This window comes from Melanotaenia boesemani, chromosome 14, assembly GCF_017639745.1.
Source record: "Melanotaenia boesemani isolate fMelBoe1 chromosome 14, fMelBoe1.pri, whole genome shotgun sequence".
Lineage (NCBI taxonomy): Eukaryota > Metazoa > Chordata > Actinopteri > Atheriniformes > Melanotaeniidae > Melanotaenia > Melanotaenia boesemani.
In genome coordinates this window covers 28,574,002-28,592,588 of record NC_055695.1, presented here as the reverse complement: position 1 = coordinate 28,592,588, position 18,587 = coordinate 28,574,002, and the positions used below count along the sequence as shown (strand labels likewise).

The 18,587-nt window shown below is 38.3% G+C and overlaps 3 protein-coding genes across 4 annotated transcripts in view; 1 reads left to right on the top strand and 2 right to left on the bottom strand.

The window, feature by feature from the left end:
• Positions 1-793: 793 nt before the first annotated feature.
• On the top strand, positions 794-2,179 carry LOC121652995 (putative claudin-24). The gene has a single exon (XM_042006176.1). The coding sequence runs from the start codon at positions 983-985 to the stop codon at positions 1,640-1,642; it is 660 nt and encodes a 219-aa protein (XP_041862110.1). The 5' UTR covers positions 794-982; the 3' UTR covers positions 1,643-2,179.
• A 5,567-nt stretch (positions 2,180-7,746) lies between these two features.
• Positions 7,747-13,041, bottom strand: cldn34a (claudin 34a). The gene is made up of 2 exons (XM_042005585.1): positions 12,256-13,041; positions 7,747-8,769 (listed from the first exon to the last, which is right to left on the bottom strand). Exon 2 carries the CDS (start codon positions 8,704-8,706, stop codon positions 7,966-7,968), a length of 741 nt encoding a protein of 246 aa, XP_041861519.1. The 5' UTR covers positions 8,707-8,769; positions 12,256-13,041; the 3' UTR covers positions 7,747-7,965.
• Positions 13,042-14,423: 1,382 nt separating this feature from the next.
• The window catches only part of shroom2a (shroom family member 2a), a 43,738-nt gene continuing 39,574 nt past the window's right edge, over positions 14,424-18,587 (bottom strand). For both annotated transcript variants that reach the window (XM_042005583.1, XM_042005584.1), the window contains 4 exons: positions 17,595-18,158; positions 15,700-15,868; positions 15,331-15,603; positions 14,424-15,250 (listed from right to left, as the gene is read on the bottom strand). In XM_042005583.1, coding sequence (XP_041861517.1) covers positions 14,978-15,250; positions 15,331-15,603; positions 15,700-15,868; positions 17,595-18,158 — 1,279 coding nt within the window. In that variant the 3' untranslated portion in view covers positions 14,424-14,977. The remainder of the gene's footprint in view (positions 15,251-15,330; positions 15,604-15,699; positions 15,869-17,594; positions 18,159-18,587) is intronic.

Here is an 18,587-nt window from a genome sequence, read left to right as displayed (position 1 = left end):
TTGGTATTGTCATGTTTTCTGTGAGTCTTTGTCAAGACAGCAGAGCAGTCAGCTGAGCGTTCTCCTCCCCAGAGGAGGAGGAGGAGTCTGGCAGGCCGGGATTTTATCTGTGCATTTTTGTTTGTGTGTTTGTTTGTGGTTTGTACAACTTTCAGTGTGTTTCAGAATGGGAAATATTTTCTCACATCACAGCTTTGATCTATAGCCTCCTACGATCATTTCCCACAGGCTACACAGTGTTCAGATGAGAACACACAATAAGCTGCAGTGTTGTTTTAGGTTCAGTCACATGCAGCAAAAAAGCCTGACCACAAGAGCAGTTATCCGAAGCATAAAATATCTTTTTTTTTTTCCCATCAGCAAATTTCACTGTGGTTTGGGCCTGATTTTTGTCTCCTTGCATAATATTTAATGGATCTATTGTCCTGTCCTGTGTTGGAGTGCTTTATAATGCATTAAATGGGAGAGTTTTACATCTGAAATCTGTTTCTTCAGGAAAGGTTCTTTGTTTACACACTGGGATTTCCATCTCAAGAAAAATGCATAGGATACACACACACACACACACACACACAAAGGAAGTCATTTTCCAACATGAAGTGGATAAATGTTCTGTCTACATTTAATAACACCCCATGTGGCCTGCAATTTTGGACAGGCGTCTAAAATGGCTTTGTCAAATCATAGTCATCTCTGGCTCTGCCCCTACTGCCGATTGGCACAGCAGCAGGAGCAGGAGGATCACAAAGGGGAGGGCCAAATGGGCCCCCTCTCGTTCCTGCTCTAGAAGATGTGTGCTCCACTGAGAGGAAACTATTTGCGAACGAGCTCCGAGTCCTGAGCCAGCTTTAATTATCAGGAGCTTTGAGCAGCCTCTGTCCTGACTGGACATTAAGAGGCCTCTCCATCCAAAGCAAAGCCAGGGAAGAAGAACTCTTGAGGGCTCCGTCAAGCGTGGAGGTGTGGAGAGGGAGAAAGAAACATGGACACATGCACCTGTGCTTTGGAGCTGCTGGGGATGCTGGTCTACGTTGGTGCATGGCTGTGCGCTTTAGCCACTACCATCTTACCACAGTGGCTGACCATGTCCACCGCACTGCTGCCTATAGAGAGCTACGACCTGGGGCTGTGGGAGACCTGTGTGGTCCAGGATGTTGGAGGTATTGAATGTAGAGGTTATGACAGCTTGATGGGCCTGTCCTGGGACCTCAAACTGGCACGTATCCTCATGTGTACAGCCCTGGCTGTGGGTGTGCTGGGAATTCTATTGTGTATACCTGGCCTTCACCTGATCCACAGCTGTAAAGAACATGGAGGCGATCGAACCAAGAGGACTTTAACCATCATAGGAGGGGTGTTAGGGATTATTTCTGGAGTTCTGTGTCTGATTCCCGTGTCCTGTATGGCTCATATAGCAGTCACAGAGTTCCATAATGAACAGTTACCTGAAGTGGTGCCTCGGTGGGAGTTTGGAGACGCTTTGTTCTGCGGCTGGGTAGCCGGATTCCTCCTCATCGTGGCCGGGCTGCTCATGATTGCATCATGCTCGTGCTCACAGGAGGAACCCCAGCCCATGATGCAGCAGAGACGCCAGATGATGAGCAAAGATGGTAACCTCAGGGAGCGTATGGAGTATGTTTGATGGAGGAATTACCTGCAAAGAGACTGACAGCATAACACCTGTACCATCTGTAGAGCTGCACTTTAAACTGCTTTTGCCACAAAGATGTAAACAACAGTTTACATTTTTATATATATACATGTAGAATACAAGACAATGTACTATATGAAAGTGTTTTAATCATCTTGTTCCAGATATTTTAAACTATCAAACATTACATTTTAAATGACCTGCTGTGATCAATACAAATAAGTATTTTTTTTAAGATGGGTTTTTGTAAAAAATACATTATAGTATCCCTCATTCTCGGATGGTTTCAGGAACTTTCATTCATCAACAGCAAAAAAAAAAAAAGAAAAACATTATTTGCTCACCTTTTCAAATGCTGTAATTTGTCATTTATTTGTGATGCTAAAGCATAGAGAGTACTTTTTAAAGCACAAATTGTTTAATATCGTGTTAAGTTTGCTTATGAGCTGTATTGTGCAGCACTATTAAGATGATTCATACAAAATGTATTTTTCTTTTCATTAAAACAGCCTCTTTCCTGTGCTGGTACATATTCTCCTGCTGGGTAGGATCAGTTTTCACTGGTTAAATAGAGTTTGGTGTCTGATATAAATCAGGCCAGATATGTCTTTGATTATGTCAGAGGTGGAAAGATGGTCACTCTTTTCCTTTTTTGCCATCAGACAACCAGAGAGGAGGGGATAGAGATGGTGGCGGGGATTGGGGACTGCAAACAACCGTCTTTATTTGTCAGGTGCGTCTGTGGCGATGGAAACACAGCTTGAGACTAATTCCAACAGATTTCCTGGTCACTCGCTGAGCTAAGCTGTGTTTAATGAATGCTTTAATGGGCAGTGCGTACTGTGAAGAATGTAGAACAAGTTGACATAATTACACAAATTTGCCAAGGTCAGAGTGTGTCCCCACTCTACAAAACTGTCTTTATCATTTACATACAGTCAGGTAAAGTGACATAACCACGCTATCACATAGGAGGAGGATGATTTATAAAGCTTCACATCCCATGGATAGTATTTTCTGAGGAGTTATCCTGTAAAGAATGAAGTTAATGAGAGATAATGATGTTGTCACAGTTGCATATGTTTCCCGAGGGGCCCGAGACTTGTCAGACTTAACTTCTAAGTGGCTAACAGTGGTTCTGTCAGGCCTCCCAGAGCCAGAGGAGCATGGAGCGGATTGAGAGGCACCCTCCAAACATCTCACGCCACACAGGCTGCAAAGGTCTGTTGCTTTGCAGCAGAAAACAGCTGCTGAGATTCTCTTGTTGGCTATCTAAAGATTCCAGCTGTTATGAAGTTGGGCGTTGCTGCAAGAAGAGGAAAATTATGTCTAATTGCCTATGATTACAAACAAACAAAGCTACTCCTTTAGGATAATAAGAAAAATGCTTCCATATGTTGTGAAAGTTTCAGCCCAGATGATTTATGATCTGTGGAGATTTATAGTGTTACATGACTGTAAAGATGGCGATAAAGATAATTCGGGTAAAATTTTGACGATATTACAGATGCAGGTTACTATTTTTACACTTGTTACACTTTTCTTGATAAAAAAAATGAAAGGTCCTTGACAGTAACAAAAATTGTTCATATTTCATCCAAAACCTTTTATCTGGACCTGAAAATAAAAACAAGCGTATCAATCAAAACAGATGGTTTTGCTAATTTCATAAATGGGATGTTTCCTGTAAGGTAGGTTACACACAAGTTTTTTAACTGTGATCAACAGCATATTAAATACTGAAGTAGAAATATGTTAAAGCACTCTACTGCTGCTTTCAAAATTATTAATTAAATGAATACACAGTTACTGAGTTAAACTACCCATGAAACCAAATTCTCATATTAAGTATTTCTACATTTTATATTTTTTACTTCTTCAGAATGTTACAGATAGTTTTCTGGCTATTTTGAGTAGAATTCTTTTATGGAAAAAAATTGAAAAATGTTAATGATCATCCTGTATTTAGACTTAAACTAACTTTACATCCCCCAAAAAAGCTTTCTTGAATTTTGACCTTATACCAAGCTGAATGCAGATTAGTTGGTGGTGCCTGATCAGGCCACTGCTGCTGACTAATCAAAACAGACTTGGCTAAACAGGGGGTGGAGTCAGTGAAATTAATGTGAAACTAATCTGTATAAATAGCAAGCTACTTTAGCTTGTTAGACACATACTGCAGGGGGACGTCTGTTTTTTTATGTGCAAAGAACAACTGACCCTGTGATTTCATACTTAACGAGAAACTTTGCCCGTGGCAGGGCAGGACTGACCACGCAGCGGTGTTGCTGTCTTTATTTACCATGTGTTGAATTCATTTTCATACTTTCTCATCACCTCAATCAGCTGTTTATTAAAGCTATCCATTCAAACTTGTATCAGCTGAAAAGCAGAAGTGACAACTTTCTCTATCACGCTTTCCTTGTTAACCACGCCAATCTAAAACATCCAACCAATCACACAATACTTCTTGGAGCCCCACAAGAAGAAAGTTTTGCCTGGCGAATGTGTCGAGACAAGCCACAAGATGTCCTCAACCACGTCCACAAGAACAAAATGGTGTCATTTTGTTCTCGTGGCCCTGAGAACGAGATAAAAAGTTCTCATTTCTCGTGGAGTATTTAACAGCCTTTTGGGCACAGTGCTGCATCTCAAGCCGAATGTGTGAGTGGTTGTTTGTCTGTCTGTGTTGGCCCTGAGATGGACTGGCGACCAGTCCACGCTGTACCTGGCTCTAGTCCCCGTGATCCTGCACTGGTATAAGTGGGTATAGAAAACGGATGGATATCCAGTGAGCAGCAGTTGTCTGGACCAAATTGTTTTGTTAATGTCAGAGAAGATTTGGTTGGATGACTAGTTGGAGATGATAGAAAGGAAACAGGAAGTCAAATAAGCACTGGTTCCAACCAGAGCATGCAGAACAGCATCTTCGAACACACAGCATGTCCAACCTTGAATCTGATGAGCTACAGCAGCAGAAGACCACACCGGGTGTCTCTGCTGATAGCTAATATAAGAGTCAACATCAGACTGACTTTTACTGGCTGGAGAGGGCTCAGAGAATAGACAGGATCCAAGATGGATGTCAAATTAGCTGTCATTAGGGGGCACATCAGTGTGACAATCTATCAAAGTTCAGTAGAGGTCCTTTATAAAGCATGTATTATTCTCAGCCACAAGGTGGTACTTAAATCCTTCTAAATTCCTCCTACCATCTTTCCGTTTCCAATCACGTAAAGGAAAACAGCTTAGAAGAAGATTAAAGGAGGTAATTTATTTGACTATTTCCTGGGTCAGACGCACCTGACCTAGAATTTTGGTAGTTTACCCCAGTGATTCCCAACTCTATGCTTTCTTTAAATAATTTTGCATTTGGGTCTAATTATTAAAATTAAATAATTTAGGAAGTTTTATTTTTTAAAGAAAGGTTAAAAAGTTGTTTAGCATTACTTTCCTGTAACAATATCAAGATCTTAATGTTCCCTGGAAGTATGTACCGTATTAGTTCTCTGAGATTCACATATTAAATCTTTTTTTTTTTTTATTCACTAATTAACCTTTGTACAAGCTATCTCATTTAGGTAAGGGCTCTCATTTTCAAGTGAGACATGTCAAAGACAATCCAACATAGAATTATAGACAGATGTTAAAGAAATGAGCAAAAGGGCCAGGTGATATATGCAACACTGTGTTCTACATGATTCTTCATGTTGGATTTCCAACAACTAAACATTTGTGTTTTGCTTTTCTATGTTTGATTTATCTTGTGTTGTTTCTCCTGTCTGTTTATCACTGATAACAATCTCAGATAGGTTTGGTAATGAGCGTCCCAAGTGAGCTTAATTAAGGGGAAACTACTTTGTAGAGGTTGTCCCACATGATTAACACGACAGTTTTAATTTCCATGCAGTCTAAAGAAAAAAAAAAACTTTCTGAAAATTAAGATTGAAATAGATCAATGCCTTGAGAAAGAACTAAAAACACGTTTAATAAAAATCTAAGCAAGATCATCATGCAGTTAATAAATTAGTATGTCATTCAGAGAACAAACAGGTTTGTCCAGATAAAGTCAGACTAAGCAAGTGTCCGTTAGGAAAATGCACTGTATCCAGAGATCAGCTGTTAAAAAGCTACTGATGAGTAGCAGCAGTGTCACTACAGCAGTCTGAAGTCAATTAAAATTTAAATTTAATTTAAATTTAAGTTGTTTTTCCCAAGTAGTCACACTTTTAAAAATATTGACATTTAGCTGTATGTTCCTAGTAGAGATTTTGTCCCTGTCCAAGTATAATTATGTAAGGCTATTGACCTGATGTTAGCATTAAGTTGTGTTGCAGTGCTAATCTAGTTTTTTTGGTAGCACTAGACCAGTTTAAGATAACATGGGGAAAACATGTCATATTTAGTTTTCAGTTTGTGTATTTTGGGACTACACATCAACTCAGTTAATCAAGCGTTTCACATTGTAGCTGAAAATAAACTATAAAAATGCCCAAAGAGCACCTCAATATCCAAGTTATTTAGAGTTGACTAAGCTAGCACTACATGATCCAGTTTAATTTAAAAATATGGAGTGGTATATGCTGTCTTATTTTTTATAGGAACACATAAGAATGAAGAAAAGGGAGATATTTCTGATTTTATTGTAAAGAGAAAGGACACATATCAGGTCAAGACAGAACCCAGAAACCCTGACAGCTCCTAACATGCTAGCCACACAAGGATCATGTCTACCACCTGATACCAGACAGTAAACCAGAACTGCTAGATGGAGGGAAGCCATCGAGCCCCCTGCCACATCCAGTAGCACCCCAAAACAACAATCTTACCTTTTTTTATTAACCTTTTTTTTAACTTGCAAATACTATTTCCACTTGGCCACTTCCAGATTATTAATGTATAAGGATGTTTTGTTTTTTTCTCATGTGTCTGTAATGTCACCACAATTATCATGACAGTGTAATGCATTAATTTTCTTTCTAGGCAAATGACCCCTCTGCTAAAATGTTTCCTTCCTCACATTCAGAGTCTTCTTATCATTTCTGCACTATTATAACTGGTAGAGTGGACGACTTATTGCGACAGATTAGATAAACCATGAGAAACTCGGGGGATTATGTTAGTCTTATCTGTGGAGGGGTATGTGTGAGAGTGGTGGGAAGGTAGTCAAGATACAGATGAGCCTATGGATGGAAAATGATTTAAACAGCTTTCTCAAGTACCTTGTCTAAAGGAATGTTTATAAATAATATTGAGTTATTAATGTCATGATATGTTTGTGATGAAGCACTACAGCAGATTTCTGCAGAGGTCACAGCAGTTCTGTCATTAATCCACTCCTGGGACTTGTGTTTTTGAAAGTGAGTTGTGCTTGTCCGAAGTGAAGAAGGCCTTTTGTTTTTCACCCGCTAGCCGCCTCCAGAGAGGTGCAGCAAGCAACTAGACCAGTGTGTGCGTATGTTTGTGCGTGCATGGTCTCACAACAATCAGCACAGTGAGCCAGCCCCCTCTTCATACTCACATGCCTGCTCTCGTCAGTTTCCTACGCAGGTCACATGAGCAGTGCCCTGACTCAGCCTGGCTTAGTAATAACAATCCTCACATGGGGTTCGTCACCTTAGCAGGTCCTGCTAAGGTGTGGGCTCAGTTTTTGTTGTTGCAGCAAGATTCATGCACTGCTCGATAACCCTGCAGATATAGAGTTTATCTCAGTTGTAGATAGGAATCTGTCCATGAACTTCGGTTAAAGAGCCACATGAACTTAACATAAAACTCCTATAATCATGTGGAGATTTAACAACTACATATTACCCCTTTCATGCAAAGTTTCCACCACAAAGGAAACCTATTTAAATGCTGTTTTATAGTATTTCCTGGGTGTCAATGGTATATTTGCAAATTAGCCACTTCTCAAGTCCTTAGTGTGTCCTCTAATACCAGAAAATGATTCAGCTGAATTTTAATAGAATAGATATATAAAAATGACAGAAAATTATTTATGAATATTTTCATAGCATATATCAAAATAAATAAGATAAATAGAAGCAAATAATTCTCTAAAAAAATAAAATGTATTAATTTATACTGTCTTCAAACTATCAAACTTATCTTTTTTATATAAATGTGTAAGACTCATTTTTGAAACCATGTTTATTTTTCACATTCTGTAACAAAGAGCAGTTTCTCACAACTTTGATTAACTTTAAGCTAGCAGTGTTGTTTTTAAGTTTGCTTAAATTTTTTATTTTAGATTTGACAAAGTCTACTCCTCATGGATCAATAAAAAGAAAAAGGAAAAAAAATCTATAAGACAATCATGAGATTTCTTCACTGTGGAATCCAAGATTATCGACACCTTGACTATTGACTTTAGAGAAATCAGACTTGTGTTCCAGTGTTGTTTCTGTCCAGGGGCCATGAAGAGGGTCCATGGCTTTCTTGGGGTCTCGCCATACATATCTATAGCAGAAGAAGAGCATGCCACTCAGAAGCATCAAGATAGAGGAGAAGATGCCCACTCCGATTGCTGAGCCAACTCTCTGCCTGACAGGTGCAGCAGGAAGGTGGAACTCAGGGGGAAAGTCTATGGTGCTGTTGTTCAGCACAGAGCTCATGTTCCACATCAGCGGCACCAAAGAGACCACTGCTGTGATCACATACAAGGCCCCCGCCAGGAAAAAGACCACCCTGATGTTCCCTCGATCTTCCACTGTGAAGTAAGCTAACCTCATGGCCACTGCAGCAGTGATATTTCCTGCCAAGCCAGAGATCATTGCCAGCATCATTAGCACCTGAGCCACGAGGATCTCCAGTGGAACAAAGGTGTCCGAGATGCTGAAGCTCTGGCAGAACTCCGTCCTGGGAAAGGCGTGACTGTAGAAACATGCTCTCCAGATACCCACCCAGGCTTCACCTGAGGTTATGAGGGACACGTCGTCTGTATACCAAAGTCGCCACTCATTGATGCCAACTGCAGCCATGGTGAAGATCCATGCCAGGACCCCGACTATCAGGCCCAGGAACTGCCAGTGAGCTGTATGAGCCAAGTAAATCATTCCTGTCCTGTGTCTCTGCAAAGGTTCAAATAGACACAATGCTGCAGGGCGCCATCACTCCGGCTGAAAAGAAACATGCAGAAGATTGTGTGAAAGTACTTAAATAACCATCTGGCATCCTACCTGTACTGTGAGCTCTATCCAGCCAGTAAAAGACAGTAAATGTTTTGTCTCTTTCTCTCTTTCCTTTTCTCTCTTCCTCTGATAATGTCTTCTTGATGAATCAGCCACAGTTCAAAACAGCCAGTGTGTTTATATCCACTTGCTAGTGGAAAAGTGTGAAACTCAGGTGTAACGTCAAGCAGCCAAATTGTATATTGGGGTTTCTCAGCCTCAAGATGGCTCCAGAAATGCACATACATGTCACTGTACCCTCAAACGAGTCTGGAATGCAGAGTTTTAAGGCCGAAAAGTTACGTAATGTGTCTTTATGCTAAGTTATAAACTATGACACTTGTTATTTGCATGAACAGACTCTTTTAACAGGATATATATATATATATATATATATATATATATATATATATATATATATATATATATATATATATATATATATATATATACATATATATATATATATACATATATATACTAGGGGTGGGGTGCAAAAAAAATTCATCTAATTAATTAAAAGTTTTGTATTTGATTAGTATTGATTAATCACATTTTGACTGCATAACAATATTTGCCCCAAAAAGCAACATTTTTTATTAAATGTATTTTAGTGGACGACTGAATCAAATATTAGACTCAGACATTTATATTATAACCTCAACCTTTAGTAATGTCTGGAAAAATGCATTCAATTGCATTTCAATTAAAAACAGTAGATTAAGAAATAATGATAAAAAAAAATTCATGTTAAAAAATGAACAGACCTGAAGTGTCATTTTAAGCACTTTAACTAGCAGCTCCAGCTATTCTCAAATGTGGCTGAGGAGAGGGAAGTCTGGGCTTTCCTACTTAGGCAGCTGCCATCACGACCTATCTAAAAGTTATGACTTTGTTTCTCAAAATTTTGAGTTTGTAGAGGGTCTCTGCATATTCTTGAAGCAAATTAAATTTAATTACATAACATGAATTTTGATATTTCATTAATCCTTAAAGGAAATTACACAAATTGTTAAGAAAAAGTTGGCTTGATAACAAAAAACAAAAACATCAGATAATGCTATGCAATTAAAGACTTGGATTCACAAATAGTGACCTTTCAGTCATTTTGGAGAAAATCACAATAAATAAAATTACGTAGTCACACTTCATTGAAAGCCAGAAAAAATTAAAAAACAATTTAAGCTGAGATAATTTAAGACAAATTAACTTTCATACAAGCAACTATTGGCTATAACTATGACTACAATTTGTCTAAAGTTAGTTATTTTGCCCCCAGTTTTTTGTATATATATTAATTTAGATAATTATGTAGTATATGGATATTATGTAGCAAATAGATATCTAAACCATGATGAGTGGAAAGGGAAGGTAGAGCATACTTCTTCCCGCTCCTTTTTTGAAGTTCTTCATGACAATTTGATGATTCTGTTATTAATATTATCAATATTTTTATCAAATTTCTTCTTTCTTGTGATTGTTTTCTTTTTGTACATAGATTTGTCTTTCATAAATTTATTCATTCATTCACTGAATCAATCATTCTTAGTTGAACTGATCTTCTAATTTGTACTTAACTTGTAAAGAAAGAAAAATAAACTGATATGGCAGCATCAAAACTCAAATTTCTATAATTGTGAGAGCCAGTGTTTTATTACAGTGATAATCTGTGTATCATTTACTGTGTTATTAAACCTGGATAATGTTAGATTTTTTTATGGACAAAATACCAATAATTTGCTGGTACAGAATATATGTCCATCTAATTATAGGAGACTTCAAATGAAAATGACGTATTATTTCTACTTAAATCATAATAGTTCATCAAATAAACTCAAAATTCAAAATTTCTGCATTGATTTCCTGCATGCCCTCACTCTTTCTACTTCCTATCTTCTCTCACAATTTAATAAATAAAAAAAGGCATAAAAATATCATTAATTCATATCTTGCATTAACTGGGCTAGAGAAGAAAACACGGCAGCTGCATTTGCTGACATGGCTGCAGTATATTCAGTATATTTCCAGATATCACCTTGCTGCCCGAAATGTCCGTTTGTTATATTTGTTTGCCAATAAGTGAAAATAGACATGATTTCTAATAATGCCTTGATTTACCACCAGAGAGAAGTAACATGCAGTAATGATCAATAACAGAAGTGAGATCACAAGCTTTCAAACTAGTGAAACTATATTTTCACCTGCATTAATTCCTACCAACACAACTTACTTAAAACTGTATTTTGCTGTAAATTAAATATTGTTTTTGTGTGAACTCTAAACTACAAGACATATAACTGGAAGTGATAAGCTAATCAAACTGTAGTGTTTTTTTTCTTCCACACACACTATTCTGGTCGTGGCAACAGCAATAAAACCATAGCTGTCAACAGTCTTATCAGACGTTGTGTCTGAGTTACAGTTAAACTTTTATATGGACTACAGCAGTAGTTTGATCACTTTTAAATCTATTTTGCTCATATCTGAATTTTTTTAAGGGTTCTGTCCCAAAAAATCCTTTGGCAAAATTATATACATATTATATATAAAATATATAAATCAATAACTTCTACATCCCGCATGTCCCAGAAGAAAACACTGTTGGTCTTGACCAGGGGTGTCAAACATAAGGCCTGAGAGCCAAAACCGGCCCACCAGTGGGTCCAGTCTGGCCAGTGAGATCCGTTAACATGAAAATGACATAGAAGACATTAACTGCAATTCTGTCATAACAGTAACTGTAATTCCCAATTTGGCCACCTGAAGTTGGATTTTTCATGTCTAAATATAAAACATTTAAAAAACAGGAAGAGTACTTTTTACATCTTTTAATCTTTATTAAAAGATATGACTTCAGTTTGTTTTATGAGGCGAGTCCGTTCTGGTGGTCAGGATTACTACACACATGTGGAAATGTACATGTGTGTACATTTAAAATAGCATCTAGATCTTGACAAGTTAGTGTAAAATGTTAAGTTTTCGGTTCCAGATACTCGTGATTAAATGTTTTGTGATTTTGTAGATCCATTGATCGTGTAAATGATAAACTGAGGCTAAATATTGTTGAAACTGGGTTGCTTTTTCAGGTTGTTCATGAGGCTTTCTGAAAGGATAGTTCCTTCTATCTAATCTAAACATCTTGATAATATACTTGTACTTTTTTGCACTAAAACAAAGAAAAACAATAGGAAGTTTTTGTTAAATAGGTCATTATGTTTTTATTTTACTGGTATGGCCAATTTGAGATATAATTGTGCCGTATGCAGCCCATGAACTAAAAGAGTTTGACACTCTTGGTCTAGAATCGTATAAACATGGTGAACACTTCCTTGTTTTAAAGCCACTTTGCTCAAACAGTGCTGTAGTTAACCATTGTATGAATTGTATTAGGTTATTAAGGTAAACAAATCAGCTCGGTTTGATTCTTTTACTCACCTAAATATGTCTCGGCTTCGAACTTCTTCTTAGAGTATGCAGAATCCTCTAACAGATGCCTTATTTGTGAGGAGAATCAACTTGAGGAACGCTCCACATCCGGCTTCAGTTGTTTGTGACATAACAAACCTTGAAACACCTGATTTTTACAGGTGTTCCTTGTCATGGTAAAGTCTTTACTGTCTGTGTTATCAGAACGGAAAAGGGTGTGGTGGAGTTAATGATTGACTCTGGAGAGTGAGCTGATTACCAGGAAGAAATCCTTCCCAACTCTTCTGTGCAGTTTCTGCAGCTCTTTGATGTGAAGAGATGAAGCTGATAATCGTCTCAGGGCTTTGCTTCTAGGAGCCTGATTTAATCTATAAAGTCTTACATTTTAATATCTTATCACTGAAATTGTTTTGTAATAACTCAGTTCTGTATTTGGCTGAACCAGACAAACAACTGGTAACGACAGATTCAGCTTGAAGAAAAAGTCATAAGCCAAAATACAGAAACACTTTATACTTCCACTTACACACTACCTCAGTGGTACAGACTGTTGTATATTGTCATTCATTGCAGGAAGCATCCAATATTATAGCGCTATATGTTATACATATAAAAACTATAAAATACGTATTATATTACTCACTTAGCCTATTTTGTGTATTTATCTTCTATTTCTTTTTCTTATTTATACTTGGATAACTATACTGATTCTGTTTGATACTTTTTACTTGTTTGTTTTTGGGCTTGTACTGGGACCAGAGTAACACATTTCAATCCACCTCTTCTTTTTAACATGTGTGAAGTGACAGTGAATAATCCTTGAATCCTTGATATTGAATACAAACCATGAAAGATGGTCTTAACTTGCAGAAGCAAAGTGGAAGATGTTGATATTGATTCAAGGGACAATCTGATTCACCTCAAATGAGGATTTTATTGGAGTTTGAATGAGAAGTACTTCTTCGGTTAAGAGAAATTAAAAATGTTCTTCACAATGTCCATTTTTCCTGCCTCCTGTCTGAAATGACATAGCCAAAATAAATGGTCTTTCCTCCTAACTACAAGGTCTGTATGTATAATCTTGGTCTCAACAGTAAGCTGTGACATCTGAGATTCCTACAGAAGTGTCAGAATGAAGATATGCAGGGTTTGAATTACGGGGAGCTAAGGGGAGCTCGGCTCCCCTGAAAGGCAGAGGAGCTTCTCTAAAGACATTCAGCGAATAATTTGAGGGGGAGCCTTAAAAATGGTCATCTTTCAGGTTACATTTAATTTTTCAATAAGGTTCCTGATGTTTCTTGAAAAGAACAGCATTAAATTTTCAGGGTTGTGTTTATTCATTTATTTAAATTAATAGTTAAATCTTCCAAACAGCGCAGGTGAGTTGTTCTGTTTTCTTCTGCACCGGGGACAGCATTGTTTATTTGTGTGCTGTGAGCTTTTTACACCAGGGTTTTCGGGGGAGCCTTACTTTTAGGCGTGCTCAGCAACTTTGCAAGTTGTGTCAGAGTAAATTCACATGGAACACAGCAGATAATGTAAATGATTATCTCCTACAATAAAACCTTACTTTCAGTAAAAACCAGAGGATAGCAGCTCAATTAATCTAGGAATTAGTAAAGAAATGTCTGATGAGGAACTGTGCAAAAATAGAAACTAATAAAGTGAACCTGAGCAGGTTTAGGGATGTTTTAATAGAGGTGTTATGCAAGTAAATGTCTCAGGAAGCCATCAGTCGATGTTGACGATGGACACCTGTATCAATGGTCAGTCAGGAGGATGGAGAGATAGCCTCTAAATTCATCGTAGAAACACCATGAGGATCCAGAAAGAAGTGAAACCCAAGACTGTTTATGATAGGAGAAGGGAATACTTCACTATAAATCCTGCTTCGTCTTCAACTAGCAGGACCTTCATGGTTTAATTCAAACAAGGGCAAAGTCCTTTTAGTTGTGAAGATATACTTAGTTTATTTTGGGTATGTCATTTCTGACAGGAGACAGAAAAAATGGGCCTCGTCAAGAAGAAGTTAAACATCGGTTCACCTTTTCTTGATGGAAATGTTAACGTGCCTGCTTCACCCACATACCTCTAATTTGTTTTTATTACAGAAGAAATGTTTGGTCAAAGAGGGAAGAAGGTAAAAATCCCTCATGAAAAAGATATCAGTGTGTATATCAGTGGGAGGTTGATTTGAGTTGAGTAGACTGAAATATTTGGATTTTACAGATCATGTATGTGATAAAGGTTACAGAAGAAAATAGAAAACATGATGGATAAGCTTGCTAGCATGTAGCACACAGCATCAGGTAGCATGATTACTCATTTCAGCTCATAACAATATACTGTCCCCTTCTGTGTGGATCCAAAAGGCTAAAATAAATTACTAAAAAAAAAAAAAAAAGCAACATAACAAAGCAAAACTGGCATTCAAAACATTAGATAGTGGTTGGTCAATGCTACAAAAAGCAGCATCTTTCAAAAAAGGAGTTACTTTCAGTCCAAGTGGCGCTAACATTTTAATCCAGTTATAAAAACAAACAAACAAAAACGTGATGTGTATGACATGCTCTTAATGTTAAAAAAATCCCCTGGTCTCAGACAGACGTTCTGTCTACAGGATCTGATCTTTGTCTCCCTCTGCTGGCCACAGGGTTAAGTGCAACTTAGTGGCCGCAAAAATTTTTCCATTCAGTTCCGGTCATTCCTGTCCGACCAGTATCGACTGTTTTCACAAGACCAGCCTCTGTTCAATAGGCAGGCTGTCCATCAGACATTTCAGCTGCTCCTCGCCCAGTTTGATTTTGTCCTCAAGCTTGCGCTGCTCGATGATGAGCGCAGACTTCATCTTCACAAAGTGCTCATAGTCTGTAAGGCTCTCCTCTGGAAGGTAGTTAGCCAGGATGTCATAAACCACATTCTCCCGGCGGTCCAGGTTCTCCTTCAGCTCCTTTGCATCCTCGTGCTGTCGAATTAACAGCTTCCTCTTTTCAATCAATGTACGCTGAAGAAAAATAAAAATAAATAAATATATGTATATGACTTTGAGAGGAAAGACTAAAGAGTTTTCAGTGGTTTGCTCACCCTCTCCTCAGGAGTAGCATCCTCCTCCAGACTATTGAGGGCGTTTTCCACTCTGGCCAGACGACCCGAGAGGGACAGCAGCAGGCTCACCACCTTGTCCAAATCCCCGACAAACATCCTGAACTTGTCCAGCTCGTTGGGTTTGCAGACCTGCTGGACTCGGACCTCCACTTCGTCTCCCAGGGCATTGTTGTCCAGGATGTCCTCCTGAAGGCTCTCCCGTGCTTCTCGCAACACCTGGAGCTTCTTGCTGAGGCTGTCGATAAGCTCTTGCTGCAGAAAAACACAACGCACAAAAACAGAATTAGGCTAAATAAATAAACTTCAAATTATACCCACAGGCATGAATCATGAATGAGTCTTTGGTACCTTCTTGTTGGCCAAATCGATGTCCAGCTCATCCTCAGAGTCTTCCTCCTCATTCTGTTCCTGCATGTCCTTCATCTTGATGAGGAGTTCGGCTTTGGGAGCAGATGTGCTGTAATATGTAGAACTGGTCACCATGGTGACAGCTGCTGCCATGCTGTCCTCTTTTTCCCTGAAATACAAATAATTTGAATAATACTGTTTCTGAAAACGATTACAAACCTGAAAAAAACTTGATAAAAATGGCTCTCTGGATTAATATCTAGATTTAATTTGAGGTTATATTGATGATTTAATCCTTCTAGGAAGTTTTTTTGTTGTTCTTTCAGGTAAATTTTCCCTGAAGTTTTGGCCACCATTTTGAGTTGATTTTTTTTTTTTTTGTAAGAAATATTTCTCTTCAGGAACTTCTCATTTAAAATTTTCTTAAAGGTCAGCAAGACACCCGGGACAAATCTATTACCCTTTCAGGTCATTAGATAATGAAAATGCCCCCTTTTAAAACTGCTCAAAAATCTTTATAGATTAATATTCTTTTCCACTGTTTTTCCACTGGCAGTTTGTTCAACTTGTTTGCAGCATAACAGCTAAATGCTAAATGTTTAGTCTGGTCTGGATTCTGGACTGGACTAGCTGACCTGAGTGCTTGAATCTACGAGCCTTGCTAGGTTTATAATCTCTGAACATTTACAGATGGATTCTGTGACTTGTAAACTATTAGCAGCGTTTTAAAATCCATCCTGTGACTGACTGGAAACCAGTGTCAAGATGTTAAAACTGGTGTCATGTGTTGAGAAGTCTTAGTCCTGCTTAAACTTGAGCAGCAGCATCTGGATGAGCTGCAGATGTTTAATGCTCTTTTTGGGAAGTCCTGTTAAAAGACCATTACAGTGATCCAGTTTACTGGAGATGAATGCATGGATGAGTTTCTCCTGGTCTTTCTGGGATACAAAATGTTTAATTTTGTGGATGGTTTTAAATCGGTAAAAAGCAGCTTTGGTGTGGCTGCTGAAAGTCAGATCTGAGTCTACACTCCAGGTCATGAACTTGGTCGGTGATTTTAAGAGCCTGAGTCTTCAGGTGTTGTCTAATTCTGACCCTCTTCTCTTTGCTACCAAACAGAATAATCTCAGTATTGTGTTCATTTAGTTGTAGAAAATTCTGTCTCATCCAGGTGTTTATTTGCCCTAGACACTGACAGTCTAATGGGATGCAGTCGTCTAGTGACAGAAACATAAAGTAATGTGTCGTCTGCATAGCTGTGATAAATGACCCAAAGGGAACATTTAGAAGGTGAACAGAAGAGGTCCTAGAACTGACCCCTAGGGGAACTAAAGACATATCAGATTCAGAGCTGCCAGTCATAACAAAATAAATCTGATCGTCTAAACAGGACCTGAACCAGCTTCAAACCAAATTAAAAACATCAAATATGTAATTATTCGTAATATTTTAACAATATTAATGTTAAATGATGTCACTGTTTTCATGAAAAAAAGGAAAGACTCATAAAATTAGTTATTATCCTTATAATACATGTTAGGGAGATTTTATTTAAAGGTAAAATTTTTTTATTTTTTTTATACTAATTACTAGTATATTTAAAACTTCATACATTTAAAATCCTTATTAAATTGGCATTTAAAGGGTTCAAATACTTTGAATAATTACATATGTTGCAGCTTTGATTGGGATTTAAGTTGAGATATCTGAGAAGAAAAGTGGATTTAAGTAAGATCTTTTACTTTTACAGATGTTTTATTTAAGTTTTTGGAAGAGGACTTTTTTGTCCCCTAATGATCTGAAAGAGTAGTAAACTAAAGCGACCTACAAGGGTTAATTTCTCATATAATGAAGCCTATTGTTTGCATCTTGCATGGAAGCTGCATGAGGCTTACCTCTCCTCAACAGGCCGCGAGTTTGGCTGTTTGGTCTGCACCTTCCTGCGCTGGTGAGCTCCTTCCAACAGCTGCTCCCCCTGAGGGAAAATACCCTCCATCAAATCCATTGTAGTCTTCATCTTGCGCTGATCCAGAATATCAGCCAGTGACTTATCCTTTCCCATGATGTCCCGGGCCAGCTCCTCTCTCTTCTGGTCCTCCTCCTCAGTGGTTACAGCTGCCCGGTTGCTGCTGCGCTCATCTGTGGGCTGTGGACTCTTGCAGCTCGACTGATCTACCACAGCAATCATGTAGGCGTCTCTCTCAGGCATTTGCTGTGTCTGAGTATCTGGGGTATTGTCGGGCTCCTTCTGCCGGGTGAATGCGCAGAAGACTGAGTCCTGCCCAGCAGTTCCCAGACTGCCGAGCCTGGTCAGGCCATGACCTTCAGCTTCAACGGGATGGAGGTCACTTTGGTGCAATAACGGATAATTCTCCTTCTCTGCGTTTCCTTCTAAGTGGACAATCCTGATAGGAACCTTTCTTACTGTAGAATTCTGGTTTTCTATCACACGCTCCATCCTTAAAACATCAAGAAGCACACAGAAAGAGACACTTATAAAAACGTTTTCCTCAGGAAGAAGAAAATATCAAGTTGCAGTCATTCCAGCCATGCCTTGATTTCAAGCTTTTACTGCATGATGGCAACTAAGATTTTTTCCATGCCCAGTGTGTGCTGGAACATCCAAGACATCTGGACTCCTCCCATCCCTTTAGTTTCAGCTAAGGGCAATAATCCTTCTGCACAGTCTTAAGTTCACAACAGATGATATCAATTTGTTTGGAATTACGAAAATGAACAAAGAGATTCATGTTTGGGGCTTTAGCAATAACATTTTACATTTCCAGCATTTAGGAGAATTATCCCTGAACTGCCAGTGGCTTCAGTAAAAATGCAGAGAATCTCTCTAACTCACCACAGCTTGATAGTACTCACATGTTGATTCTAAA